Source organism: Hylaeus anthracinus, unplaced genomic scaffold, assembly GCF_026225885.1.
Source record: "Hylaeus anthracinus isolate JK02 unplaced genomic scaffold, UHH_iyHylAnth1.0_haploid 11982, whole genome shotgun sequence".
Lineage (NCBI taxonomy): Eukaryota > Metazoa > Arthropoda > Insecta > Hymenoptera > Colletidae > Hylaeus > Hylaeus anthracinus.
The window spans coordinates 11785896-11801523 of record NW_026534330.1 but is presented as its reverse complement, the minus strand read 5'-3'; the positions used below and the strand labels follow the sequence as shown (position 1 = coordinate 11801523).

Genomic DNA, 15628 nt, shown 5'->3' with positions numbered 1-15628 from the left:
CTATAATAAAATTATGCTTGGAAAATAGGTTTCATTATTGGACCAATTTTAAATGCATCATTGCAATTGATGTTTCAATATCATCGTAGTTAGTACTGCATCCAATACCATCCCTCGATTATCCTCTGAATCTCTACACCTTTTATTAATTTACATATATTTTTATACTCCCCATTTAATTCATCCAGTTCTCACAATTTTCTTCAAATATCCAATCATCACAAACCATTCAGGAATAGTATAGTTCCTCAGAAACCATTCGAACAACTACCGAATCAGTCCCATCGCTATCCCCCAAGCCATGTGCCAGCGTTTAACACGTGAAAAGCGTAACGTGATTCACGAAACTCGATGTTCCCCTTTAGTCTACCTTTGTCTTCCAACGAACGCACTTTCGATTGAAGCGATTTCAATTTAATCAATCGAACGCGAATTTGTCGCAATTTTCAGTAAAATGGCGTCTTGATAGCGAGCGTTTAAATTGTCCCCGTTTTTAATCCCTCGTTCGAGATACCGTCGCGTTAAGCCTCTCGGGAGATTTAATGCCACCGATTATCGAAGAAGCCTGGCGTCGATCAAGCTTATCAATTGAGACATCAACTTACGCGGATCCTCGTACTGGTTCTCGCTGATCTTCATCAGCCTGACGTACTCCAGATCGGGATTCGAGGCAGACGACGCGTCGCTGGAGGACCTGTTGCGATCCCAGGACGATTTCACCACTTTTTGGACCACTGAAACAAATAGAAAATCAGAAACTTAATGGAGAATTTAAATACAGAATTTGTTTTGATGTTTAGCCAGCGAGACTAAGGTTGATTTTGATAAATGGATTTTCCTATTATTTATGGAATAAAATTAATAGCGAAGATAAATAGAATAACAATGATATTAGAATATATGTTAGAGTATACCTCAATAACAATTCAATAATTATAATTTATTTCATACATTGTTCAGTACGTAAAGTAACTGTGTGCCATGTGCATTTAATTTCTTATTTAATTACTTTCTTTAATTTCATAAATAACCAATTTTGTTTGGAACATCGTAGGTACGAAATGTGTCAAGTTTAGTCTCTCATTTAGAGAAGCCTATCGTCGCTTTAATTTCGATATAGAATTTTCTTTGATAGGGCGATGTATCGTCGTCCCGTGTTCCAGAGACGATAGTAAGCTCGTTGTCTTATCGAGCCCGCGATCCGACGGTGCATATTTAAAATTTCGCGCGATAACCTTACGCTTCTGCGTTGAATTGAATTAATCGACAGCGTATCTATTTTTCCTGGCCCAAGGAAGATAAGCCGTGAAAAGAAGAGCAAACGAGTGAGAACCGTGTGAACGATGTTGGGCAATTGGATGCTTAGGATTGATTATCCGGCCTTCTCCAGCGACAAAAATCGAAATTCTTTCCCGATATCTCATCAACCTTGATCAACAACGCTGCAAGTGTGCGCCCGTGGAGCTTCGACGATGATTTATGCACACGTATCCGTGACGCCTCTGGCCATCGAGTAATATTGGGTTGTGACTTATGGCGACGTGCCGTGACTTCTTAGCGTCAAATGAAAGCTGCATTCACGTTATTATTTTCTGTTTAAATGCAGAGTCTCTAGCTGAATTCTCTTTCATTCTGTGACGTGGTTGCTGGCTTGCAAGTAATTGAATTAAGTAGTGGGAGGGAAATGTTTGTGCGTACATGTTTATTTAGAGATGCAAAGAGGAGAATTTATGGGAATAAATATCCTCTAAGAAAATGTAATAGGGTTCCTTAACAGTGATTACATTTTTAAATCACATGTACTGTGTGGAGACGAAAAGTTGGACAGTTGGTCTGATTGGTAACAGTATAATCTACTAGAATTGAATAGCACAATATAGTACAATACTGTTATAATATAGAAGTCTATAGTATAATCAAGGAGATTATTCTGTCACCGATCAGACCCACTGTCCAACTTCTCATCTCCGCACAGTATGCATAGCTAAATATTTTTCTTCTTAAAAGTCCATATAAAAATCCTATAAACGAAAAAGTCCAAATTTACGTTGATTTTCCCTTAAAATTAATTTCAGGTAAGACCCTTGGAATCAATAAATAATCATCTCCACTAAAAACAAATTGATCGAATTCCTGACGATTTATTATGACCACCCTTCTAGATGAGTTTTCCCTCTCGATAAGTAAATTATTTTCGAAGTCGATTAGCGGAATTAATCAACCGAATTGATTATCGTGTGCAACTCTGGGCGGTCCATAGATTCGACGCTCGCTTTTAGATTTCATTTCGTCGACACTCGAAAGACTCGAGTGGCCGAGCGTGTAAACGAAATCCTATAAATAAACGTTCGAGGAACAGACCAATTGATTTGATTCATTGTCCTTTGTAACGCGAGACACTGAATCGCTGGATTCATCCTGGTCGTGTCCTCCTTTCAAAGCAAGTTTAGGAAACCACAATTGCGAGATTAATTTGGTATCGAAAACCTTACTGCTATTCGAGAATGATGGATATGCTCTAGATATTTAGATTTAAATAGTAGTACACATTCTGCGAAATAAATCTATGATCGACCATCGAAATGAGATAATTTAAATAATTTGAGAATTTAAGTAAGAACAAATTTTGTTAGAATTGTTAAACAACTCAAAACATCTGAGCAACACATGTTACTGAATAATTATTTATACACAGTGTAGTCAATGTATTGTAGATGCTTCGTCATGAATTGTGTTCTAATCATAGTCAGATGCCGTCCTACGTCAGACATCCTAAATTATTGCCTAATCCTACGTTGACAGCTTTGGACTTCTGTTCAGTCATTACGTCAGACTTTGATCTTTGGCTCGTGACGAGATAGAAGCTCTACGTCAACGCGTCTGAGCTTTTGTTCTCGACGATCCTTAGCCCTAGATAGACGATCCTCTAAACTTTTCAGCGACGCGAAAGCTTATTAATCAGTGGCATAGAACTCTGGCCTGCGATAGCCTTTAGTTTTATGTCAATCTATCTGAACATTTTCTGGTGACGATATCGGTAGTCCAAGCAAAAGATGTTGGTTTTCAACTGCGAGTGACTCAAACTGAGTCTCTAGTCTTATTGTTTTTCAGGTGGTGTTCAAACTTCAAACTGTTGGTTAAAATCATAGATATGTAATTAGATAGTTGGACACTTGGTCAGCCCAGAAGCCCAACATTTTATTTCTAATATTGTTTGCTGTGCTGGTATTCAGACATGAGTGAACCTAACCTTTTTTTCTCACTAGTAAAACAATTCTAATACTATTTTATTCTAATAACAACTGGAATTGTACAAATTTATTACATAAATACCTGTTACCTTACTAAAACGTCTTTTTCTATTATTAACCTACCAAAAGCTCTTCCTTTTGATCCCTAACATTTTTAACAGAGGCCAAGTGTTCAAGGGGGCAATATTGTGCTTTAAAATGCGCGCACAACACGTAGATGGCGTTCCAAATCGATCTAGGAGCTCCAAGTGGGGGTAATCGCCTCCTGACCTTCGACAGCCAACATATTCCAGTCGCACTTTATGCTTCATACTTCATATAGCTATAGTGCTTACAGCCTCGCCCTGATCATATTCCGCGACGAAGTCACACTTTGTCGAGCAAAGGCGCAGACTTATTAACGGATGACCCGTTTCGTTAACGAGCCTAAGGGCGGGGCCCAGTTTGCGGAGTTTCTCATCGACTGAATCGACCTTCGACGGACTCATTCTCATCGTAGGTGCGATTCTTTTGTCGAGAGACAGTCGTAAATCAGCCGTCAATCGATAATCGATTCCTCTGTGAATGCCGACCTAACTGCCGTGTTACGCGAACTCATTAAGTGGATTCCAGCAATGACAAACGAACGATTTCCTGACTTTTCAGATAATGATTTCGACATAATTCAACGGAAAGGGATGCGCGGCTCGTGGACCTCGTGGCTCGTAGCGTGACGCTAATTAGACGTCATGCCAACGAGACAATCGACTGCGGTTGATTGGAAAAGCCGCCGCGGAAGCGATAATCGGAAGAAACCTTTGCGGCGGTTTCCATGGAACGTTTACGCCCAACCGCGTTAATTGCGCGCAACGGATGACTGTGTCTAACGGACAGGTGCAATTATCGATGGTATTTAAGCTGGAAAAACACCGTTTTTCATTTTCCGTGTAATCGAATTTGTGAGAACTAGTGCAAAGGAATTTTCCTTGGTTGCGCTCAGAGCTGAACCTTCACTTGAAACGTTTAGCGCATTAGATTGCTGTGGAATGGAAGCCGTAATTAATTGCATCAAGATTGCATTAAGGATGCACCTAACAAATTGTTAGGATTGATTCATGACGATCTGAGAGACAGGTTGGTGAATTTGTCTGTACCAACTTGTACTTAAAAATAATATCTTCAAACTCAACGCCTCGAAGGTCAAAGCTGAGTATTATCAAACCTTCAAGTTCAAAACCTCGAAGCTCAAAGCTAGGTATTTCCAAACCTTCAAGTTCAAAACCTCGAAACTCAAAGCTGAGTATCATCAAACCTTTAATTTCAAAACCTCGAAACTCAAAGCTGAGAATCACCAAACCTTCAAGTTCAGAACCTCGAAACTCAAAGCTAAGTATTACCAAACTTTCAAGTTCAAAACCTTGAAACTCAAAGCTGCGTATCATCAAACCTTCAAGTTCAAAACCTCGAAACTCAAAGCTGAGTATCATCAAACCTTCAAGTTCAAAACCTCGAAGCTCAAAGCTGAGTATCTCCACATCTTCAAGTTCAACACCTTGAACATCATCCAAGCACCTCAATTGAAGTTCCAGAGATACAGCACTCGAGTTTCCAGCTTCCACCGATAAAATTCCAACGACCTACGCGTTTCATTTAAACACTATCAACACCTCGATAATCCGTGCAAACATTTGACCGCTAATCTGCGCAGCCGATTGTTTAACTCTCGTGGATTCGCGTAATTAATTGCCGAGATTTTCAACGGGGAAAAATTACGGGTCAACCGATAGCCTGACTCGTTTTTTCGCGTTCTCGTCACAGAAGCGATTCACGCATCTGTTTTGTTAACTCTCAGCTGGACAAACAACGCGTCCCGCGTTTTGCTTAGATTAGGGATATTCCATTCTCAATTGAGTTTCTGAAAAATCAATCTTCTCAGGAGATCGTAAAATTATTATTATTTTAAAATTCATTGTCAAGGTTTGGAAATTAATTTTATGCCTCTACATTTAATCACTTGTAACTCAAGTTCCTATTTCCTGCGCATCCATCGCGAAGCCTAATTTAGTCATTTTGAGTATCGAATAGAGCCAGTCTGCGAATCATCCGTGTTAAAACAGCCCTGACGACCATAATCACGGTCAACCTGATGCATCCTGCGTTATTACCGTCTCCTTATCTCCTCTGTTCCAAGTATGTTCCTCGTTGAGCGTATCGGGCGCATAATCGGTAACGACGTTGTCCTAGGATCGCCGAATCCCTTCACCCCGTTCGACCATGCGGCGCATTGTTATGCAATTGTACAATGCACCGGGGCCCCGGCTGCCGCCCACGCGTCGACATTTAGTAAGCGCGTTTAATCTCCACGGACATGACGTAAAGTTCCTTTGTTCGGCGACACGGTCCACGATACCGGCTCGAGTGGGACGTCAAAATTTCTCCGCTCATTGTTCCGTTTCAGTCGAGCCACGGCTGGAACGTTGGGGCCCAGGACGCAACCTTAGAATTATCATTGAAAATACGAGGGAGGTTGTGCTTCCCACTTTCTCTGGTCCATTTTGGGTTTCAGTTTCTCTTACAGGAATACGTACGCAATTGGTCATGGATGAATATTGTTAAAAGTGGCCTGAGATCTTTACGACCTTGTTGATCAAGGACAAAATGTTAGAATTATCATTGAAAGTCTGGATTAGGTCTGGGTTACCACTTTCTCTGATCCACTTTGGTTTTCAAGCTCTCTTCTAGGGATCCATATAAGCAGTTGGACATGGAAGGATATTGCTAACAAAATTTCCCTGAGATTTTGCATTAATTTTTTTTATATTTAACGTTGAACTTAAGTTCGTTGACCCAGAATGAAACCTTAGAATTGATTCCTAAAGATTTATAAATCAAATGAAAAGAAGTTGATGGTGAAGTGTAAGGGAAATGAAACGAAAATGGAATGAAAATCAAAAGAAAATGCCTTTAAAATGCAACAAAAATCAAACGTAGATGAAATGAAAATGAAATGAAAATGGAATGAGACTGAGGTGAAAATTTATGTCCTCGAGTCCCAAGTCGTACTACAGTTTGGCTATGAACACAAGGTGTTAGGTCTATCCTTTAACCTCGTCCGTCCAGCACGGAGTTATTGGACAGAAATAATGTCGCGGATTTAATCCTGTTATTCGCATTCTACCACGTCGTAAAACTGCTAAACTGGCTTGTTGGATTGGCTCTGGTCCATACAATATATCTCTATTACTCGCTACGCGATCCGAATCGATAAAATATGCATCGCTAGACAACTTAATGGGCTCCGTAATGCCGGTCTCATTCATATACGACAAACCCAAAGAAAGGAAGTGAGAGTCCCTTTTTACATACTCTCAAAAATCATATCAGCGAACATGTTGAACCAGTGCAAACTATCAAGTGAGAAATAAGTGATTAATTTTATTACGTAATAGAAAGTTGGAGCAAACTAGCTCAATATTTGTTAATATCATTCACGAGACTTTAATTCCTCAACGTGTGAAACAAATTTACCATTGCAGAACTTTATAATATAATTTATGTTCCAACCGAAAGAATATTAAATGCAAGAAAGATTCTAGCAGAAAATTAGAAAGAAAAAAGTAAAAAGTACCAAACGATTAGAGACTTCTGATTACCAATTGCAAATTATCCCAGCGATGATTAACGTTGCATGGACGTCACAATGAGGGATTGACAAGGATCAGAGACTTTTCTAAGAAGTCTTTCCGGAAGCAGCTTCCCCTACGAGAAACTTATCGCGTGAAAGAACAGGGGGAGGGACTGCGACCGCGAGACATATGCGGTCAACCAAGAAATCGTATATCGCCTTTTCTTAAAGGCACTCGACCTTTCCTCGCAACGACCTTGACGACTATACGCGAAACCATGTTTCGTTTAAACGACCATAAAAAACGAGCCCTTTTTCTCGCTACTTTCGTTTCAGGGATCACTTTTACAGCCTTGCTCGTCCTTGGCTTCCCAGAGGTGGCGGCGGATTTATTAGTCGTCGGTCTCGCTAAATGAGAACCATTTGGTTGATTAAATGACAACTCGCCGCCAATTATTTTAATGCGTATGCAGTCTCGCGTGGCATGTTTGCGAATTCAATTCGCAAGATTGTAGAGTCCTGCTTTATTTTTTTTTACCGATGACTGGTTCGCGGGACGAATGTGTATAACTAGGCATAAATCACGAGTTGTTCTAGCTAGTTGCAAGCTGGTTTGTAATAATCCTGTTTGGGGAGAAAAAATGATTGTAGAAACTCTGTGGCTTAAGGTAGATTAGGTATTTATTGAGAAAAATGTATATTAGTATAGACACAAGGAGTTTAGAAAGATTTAATTTAAATTATTTCATTGGGAACGTTTTTTGTAAAAAATGAACAGTGTTTATTTGAGACATTTGACAATAGCTCCTGTAATTTAAAAATTACAAAGGAATGAATGAAAGGGGTGACCTTAGTAAAAGAGGCGACTTCCTTGCTACAAATTCAAAAGTAGCAACGACCAAATGTAATCTAGTCTTTACGTTAGATTAACCCCGTGCGGTCGTGTTAAATTTAGACATTGGTGTCGTACTGATCGAAATTAATTTCTGAAAAACGAGCAGTGATAGATAATATGTAAGATTATGAAGGATAAACGAGATTTATTAATTCTTTCGTGAACTTTAGATATATGTTTACACAATAATGTGGTTTAATGTAACGTTTTTATGTAAAAATTATATTTTATAGTTGTCCATCATGTGGTATCTTTCGGTAACTTTCTTCTTGTCATTTTGGAATATTGCTTTTGAAATATATCAAGAAGCGAGAACGCCTAATTACACTTAAACACAATTTGTAAAATATTATTTGGAATTCTACGATGTATCTTCAACTATTTGGTTAATAAACATTTGGGCAACGTTCCTTGTCAGAAACTTTTCTTATGACTCTTTGGAGTATCAACAATGCGTTAAAGCATAACTCCGCCCATCACAAAGTACTCACCTACTAATAACAAAAAACGATCAACAAGAGAATGCTACCACTTAAAAGAATACTCTCAGTTATACAGAGAATAGCAAACAGTTGTCAGCAGTCATCAAAACTCATTCATCAAGCACGCATCACAGGGATTCCTGTCGGTAGACAAACACTCTTACATCAGTAAACAAAGTCGCATACCGAGTACAGAGACTTCAGTTTCGCGCCTACTCGACACGATATTAATTTAACGAGAGTCAATATTAATATTCGTGTAATTTCAGAGACATGGGAGGAAGGTAACTGTTTAAGAAAAAATAAAACAAATATGAACGAGTGGTATGTATCGAACATAGGTCGCGTTTCTTCGCCGATCAAAATAACTGCAAAGAACCCGAAATGGCCTCGTTGAAATTCTCGCGAGATCGACTCTTGGGGTCCAGCAGATCACTAGGAATAAATCCCTCGTGAGTTTGATGACTCCTGAATGTAGCACACTAAATTAAACTCTTGGGAGTTTGAGTGTCTTGCAATAAAATTCACATTTTCTCGGGGGTTCGATTCATTTTCTGCATCAAATTTTGGAAAATTGGAAAGGTATTCTCTTTAACAAAGTCATGGCACTTGAGCCTCACAAAAGTGGCTGAATTCCATATAGAATAAAATAGAGTATCAATGGGTCAATATTTTCTTAAAATTCTATTTAAATTAAAAATGCACAAAGAGTGAAGTCTGCTTTCTAAGAGTCAATTATGAGACTTAATAATGATTCCCGAGCATGATTCCTAAGAAACGAAGCCCTACGTGACTGCAAGTTCGAGTTTTGGATGTACCAGGGGTCAGCGAAACATCGTACGATGGAATGCACTCTGGTTGGCTTGCATTCCGAGAAATGTGTCTCTCTTTTATCGTATGTGTCAGACGGGAGCATCTATCAGTGTCCGCGCGGTGAGAATTACTTAACCTTCCTATATTCACGTGATCGACAACGCGTGTCTTTCACTCGAACGACTATATACCTCCTATCTCTCACCCCATATCCTGTATCCTGTGTCGGGATATCAGATTATCGCGCGGTAAGCGTTTTTCTCTGCCGCCTCTGAAGCGTTTTCTCAGCGCGTTTCGTTTCAACTCGCGTTTTCGCTAAGGAACTCAGCCTTGCTGTCGCGTGTGAGCAGAGATTTCCATTTCATTGCCGATCAGTAATTTCTTTGCTCTTGGTGCAGAAGGTTTGTTTGTGGTCGTTTGAAAGGTCCTTGGAAGGGGAGTATAAATTAAAAATTAAAATAAGAACACAGACTCGTGAAGTTACAATAGGGTGATTCGTTCGATCTAACTGTGAAGTTTTTGACGGTCAAACTTGGTCAAATAAGTAGAACGTATGATATAGGTTTGATTTAGAGACTTCCCGTACAGACACCTTATAGACATGCTTCAATTACAAACGTAGATCAAGATAAAGTTGATGTACTAGCCAAGCTTCAACTACAAACAAGGCCATACAGCACGCTACAATCCTTCTCCAACTAACAAACCCTCAAACCTACTTCAACCTCTCTACAACATCCAACTAAAACCACATCTATTATTCTAAAACTCGCAGTAATTTTCTAGCTCACGCTCGAAACTCTGATTGCTCGTCCAACGTTTGCCTACCTATCACAACTAGGGCAAACCTCACTCAACCAAGAGCAACAAAAGCTTCCCAGCAGAGCAGCCGTTAAATTTTGCGCGAGTCGACGGAAATACCTCGTGGTCGATGATATAAAGTTCCCAAAGGGAACCCGTGAATGTCTGTGAAATTAAATAGAGGTCTATTTTCGCTCGAAGCTTCCCCAGGTCGCGGACACAACCGACTTAGGCGAGCTTCCGGCAAACTGATGTTACCTCGCTTTTGTCCCAGGTCAGGATAATACGAGCGGACAGCTTACACTCCGAAATTACTCTGGGACGAAATAGAATGCCGCAGACACGCTCGAGTCGGTCGTTTTGGAATTCATACGGCCGCTTCGAATTGTCCAGGTTCCGCTTTAATTCCGCATTGCGGATTCGTAACCATCGAGCAATGCAATTGAGATTGATATATAACAGAGCAAAATAGAATTCACGAGGATCCACCTGGGCCTCTTCCAAGGGGGATTATAAATGTCTCCTAGAAATAATTGGGAGAGTTAATATCTGAGAAAGTTTCTATTAATGTTGAATTACTAAAGTACATTTACTTTTTATAATTTTAAATTAATTGAAAACCTATATGTCGAAATATGTTTGACGATGTTTGACGTATTGAAGCTACTAATCTTGAAATTAAAGAAGGAAGAAACTTAATTTATGAATACAATTCTCTTAATACTATTTCAATAATTGCAATTAGAAACTGTAGAAAAAGCATCTTTAAAAATTGAGTAATTTAAAAAAAAAGAATTCAACGCATATAAGTAATTATAATTTACATCTTTAATAATCCCAGTGTTAACCTTACTCAGTGTTAACCTAACCTTTGACGTATTGAAACTACTAACCTTGAAATTAAAAAAGGAAGAAACTCAATTTATGAATATAATTCTCTTAATACTATTTCAATCATTGCAATTAGAAAATGTAGAAAAAGCATCCTTAAAACTTGAGTAATTAAAAAAAAAAAAGAACTCACTACACATTGGTAATTAAAATTGGCATCTTTAATAATCCCAGTGTTAACCTTACCAGTTGAACTGCTATCAACCTCCACCAACCAATACCAAACACCCCCAATCCCCCGAAACCACTCAGAAAAAAACACAAATCCACCCCTATCCCCTCGCGCCATCAAAGTTCAATTAGCCAAGCAGGAATTTTAAACGCCAATTTGCGAATCCACCGGCTGGCAATGAAAGTGCGCTCCGAGCAACGACTTTAACGAACCCATGTTGGACGAACGTGGCGAGGGAGGATGCGCCGCGACTTTTATTCCCCGAATAACATCCGTTCCTTGGCGAACGACGAAGGAAACTCGACGAAAGCTCGTCCGCCACGGCGTGGCAAAGACGAAATGTTTATGCAAAGAGAGGAGAGCGAGAGTTCGATGCAAGCGAGGGCCTCCAGACCTTTTAAGCGTCAAACAATGTCGTCCAGTTCAACGACACGTGGCGAGCTGGCGCCGCTCGACGCGGTGGCAGACGCTCCGTTCGCAAAGCCCTTTCTAACAAGCGTTCTTCACCTCCTTTCGAACGTTGATCGTTATCGGGCGTCGTAAAACAACGGAGGAATAGCGAAAGAAGGCGGCAATTAATTCGCTGTTGGGGCTTGATCGCGCGTAGAGTGCTTGGGGGGACCTCGTCTGTAGGAATTGATTGGCTGACACTGGCGAAGATAATTGATTGGTCGTTTTGCTTCAATTTGGAGGCGCGTGGACCCCTGGAACGGGGGCATCAGGCGTTATATTTGGGACCTTTGGGTAGTTGAATTGAGGATGAAGATGCATTTTATATTAGGGGCAGGATTGGGTGTTTCATATTTTTGGAAAAAATTAGGAGCACGACTTTCTTATAGGGATGAATTATTTTATTGACTTAGTCCAGTGTCTGGAGATTTAAATATGGTTAATTACGAGAGTAGATATTGCCAGTAATCCACGTATTAATACTTTGAAAGAATTTTGTATGATTCAGGAAATGTCAGGATCGTTTAAATTATTTTACTAACTTTCTACAAGTTGGAGAATTAAATATGATTGGTTACGACAGCAAAAATTGTTACTCAACACTTCTGTTATTCATTAAATATCAGTTCCGTATGACTTATTTTATTGACTTCGTCTACATTTAAAGAAGTCAGGGTTGCCTAATTTGACAGAAAGGTCAGAAATATTTCAGAGACCTAAGAATAAATCGTACGAGGAATGCATTAGCGTAAATTTCAAGAGCATCGAACGATAATCGAGCATCCTGATAGCCAGCTGGCTTCGGTTATTTTCGCCCCCGAACCGTCTTAGAAATAAATTATAGCCGAACGACGAATATACCCCGCTGCGAGGTGCCGATTCGTGTTTCGTAGCACGACAAAAATGTTTACAGACGAGAAGTTAAACGTCTGCCAGCTATAGCGTCCATGGATTTTACAGCTTGGACATCTTTTAGCCGAATTGCCTCAAGGTCGACGATCGCCGAAAATCGCGCCCTCCCTCGATTCGACTCTTCATCGAATTCATCCTTTCAGAGAACGCTTCTTCGTTCCTCGAGTCGTCATCAATTCTGCTTTACGATCATTCGAGAGTTTTATGAACTATCCCTTCGTAAGTTTGCAGCCGGGGGACTGCAACTGGCCAGTTAAGTGTCATAAATTTGACATGGCCAACATCGAGAGCGAGACTTGGTCGCGGACCCTCGATAATTGTTGCGAGGATCGAGCAAGGATGCTCTCAGTGAGCAGTGAATCATCTTCTTGTTATGGTGAGATGCATCAAACAATTTGTAAATTTCATATACGGTAGATATTGAAAGTTATCGTGTGTAATAAATTTATTCTACTTTTAGAGAAAAAAGTTTTCAAATCACTCACTTTAATACTTGTTCCTGTGATAATTTTATTCTCTTTAATAGAGGTTCTGTTTAATAATGCTGGATATAATTATGAGATTGCATTTCTGAATTATTTAATGCAATTAACCCTATGCCTGTGAACGAAAGAAAATTCCTATAGAATATAACAAGATTATATAATTCTGTGCATGCATTTATGCATTTACAAAAGAAACGAAAGCTACAGAAGCTACTAATTTAGTATTCTGAAAGAAAGAAATTGCATAGTGTCTTTGAAACATTAAATACTTACTAAACAATTCATTCTACTGTGTCATTAATGTACCATTTTAGAACAGAGTCAATACAGTACACTATATACAATATATATAATCTAACTATTATTTTTAACTATTACATCTTCATTTTCCTTCATTCCAGATAAAATTGAAATCCTCTAACTTCTCGAACCTCTCAAGTCACGTCCCCATCGTAAACTAAGTTGCCTCAACACCCGAGTAATTCACCAAGTCTCTGAAATACTCGGACATTTTCTGTATTAGCTACGTTAGGCGATAAAACACGCCAGTTGGCAATATTCGTGTGGAGTGAAATGTCTCGCCGCGTTTCCATGCGTCTAATCGTCCCAAGGATACGCTTAGAGGAGTTTACGAGCGCAAAGGCGACCGGCGGTGTATCAGCAAAGATCTTTCAACCGCGACGAAACGAATCGATCGCCCGGCTGGTGAGCGATCGATTGTCGTTAATGAATGTTATAATTTACAGCGGCGAGGGAGTTGATTTATCGACGGTCCAGGCGGCCCGAGCCAGTAATAATCGGGAATCAAGTTTTCTATATCGTCTAATTGCGTCCAATAGTCGAACCTCTCTAGCCATAGACATAAACCTGCGGTTAGAGTCGCGTTAGCAATATATACATAGTTCAATGGAAAAGGTAAGGGACCTAATTTGTTACACGAAAGCTCGTGGGCGTTTTTCAGGTGTAGTGATGCGCACGAGACGAGATAAATCTCGACTAAAAATATTAAGTTTATTGTTAACAATATTGTTGAGTTTCGGCATAACGAGATAACGAGAATTTAAATAAATAACAATTAACTTTATTTGTACAATAGAAATGTAATTAAATGTAGTTTCGGAACGTCTGCTCTCAATGGCGTCTTGCTCGAAACTGACAGCTTGACAGGCAATCGATTTAATATCTATTAATTGGACCAACTAAATATTAATTTCTGACAATAGTTAAATTATTTATTAACAATACTTATTATTTAAACAATGATGGGATTGATTTTGCTATGATATTAATGTTTCACGAATTATTTTCTCAAAGGATTCAACGAGTCTTCGAATCGACCTGTCACGACATGTCACGCGGTTGTTGTTCGCCCTTGCCCCACTCTTGTTCGATAGCGAGCCGCGACCCTCGACACAGGTATACGAGGGGTGCGATCTCATTCTTCGTTGATCCTTCGGTCGATATGGATCTCGCGATCGCGCGTCCGCGTCTCGTATTCCTCCTATTTTTGCTTGTGTAGTTTCCTACTTCCTTGTGGTATTGCTTGTGGTTACCTTAGTTTGGTCTGGTTTAATTTTAAGGCATGTACCTAAGTTAGTTTTAAGGCATGGATGTACGAGTGTCTGTCCTCTACCAAACAATTATTAATCAACTCATTTTGTTTGTTCGTAAGTCCATATTGGACTCGCAACTTCGTTCTCCACTTCGGTCACTATTACTTCATGTGATAAGTGAAGTGACCAACTGTGTAACTGGACAGAAAGGTCGGTTGCCGTCCTCCTGGTGGATCCGTATTCGAGAGGAAGACAATCGGTTCCTTCGGATCGGTCCTCTACTTCCTGCATCACGTTTAGTGTAGTCCTAGGCTCCCGGCGCAGTGCAGTAAGTCCAAAGCGCAGTGAGACGGGTGCAAGTCGGGTCCTATAGTGGCTCCCAACGGGGTGCAAGTTGTAGAGAACTGGTTCGGAGGCGTCGGTCGTCTTCCTCTCGAGTCAGATCCATCAAGAGGAAACGGGACTGACTCAGTAAGTCCGTCACATGGTCGCGTCGTGTCGCGATTTCCATTTATCTTGCATTTAGTTCCAATAATTATTTGGCAGAGTCAGATTTAGACTTTGGAAATCGAAGGGAATTTTGTTTTCCTTTGATTTTCATAGTTTCGTACTTAGTATTAAGCTCGTCGACTCTATGTAGAGTATGCATCTACGTATGTATACTCTATGTAGAGGGAGATCGAAGGAAGTTTGATTCCTTCTATCTCCGGGTCTCCAGTCGCAGCAACCTCCACGTGATGAGACCTGGTAATCGGTATCACTCGTGACGAACAATCCTTCATCACGAATAATATCGAGCTAATGGCTGCGAATTTGTAATAAGATCTTTAGATATAAAAAGTGTAAAGTGTAAAGTTTAAAGTGAGATCAGATTTAGATAAGCAGGGACAACACCGAGGAGCCATGACTGGTACTAGTGGCCCGTAAAAGAACAAAGTATCCAGTATATAATTAGTTTTCAGAAAAATTCATTTTCATAAATTATGTATTAACATTAATACATTTTTATTGCAAAATGTTTGTCAATTATCACGACAATTTGTGTTTTTAAACTACAGATCAAACTACAACATACGTATTTTCTGAAATTTTGATTTCTTGGAAACTGCAAGTTTCTCAGCACAATATTTTACGTTCCTATCTGATAAAGGACTCTCTCCCTCATTCCCTTTTTTCTATCAATAGTAAAGGATTAATCGTCCCCCACTTCCAACATGAAGGTTAAAGATGCCTCGATGCAGACCAGTTCTCTAATGACGATAGTATATTCTAATTAGAAAATGGCGTACAACGTCGCGAAGCAGATTTCATTTTCTTTG

General features: G+C 39.7%; 1 protein-coding gene across 4 annotated transcripts in view; it reads right to left on the bottom strand.

The window, feature by feature from the left end:
- The window catches only part of LOC128886091 (A disintegrin and metalloproteinase with thrombospondin motifs 9-like), a 127887-nt gene that overhangs the window by 78003 nt on the left and 34256 nt on the right, over nucleotides 1-15628 (bottom strand). For all 4 annotated transcript variants that reach the window (XM_054140656.1, XM_054140655.1, XM_054140654.1 and 1 more), the window contains exon 4: nucleotides 606-734. In XM_054140656.1, the coding sequence (XP_053996631.1) occupies nucleotides 606-734 (129 nt within the window). The remainder of the gene's footprint in view (nucleotides 1-605; nucleotides 735-15628) is intronic.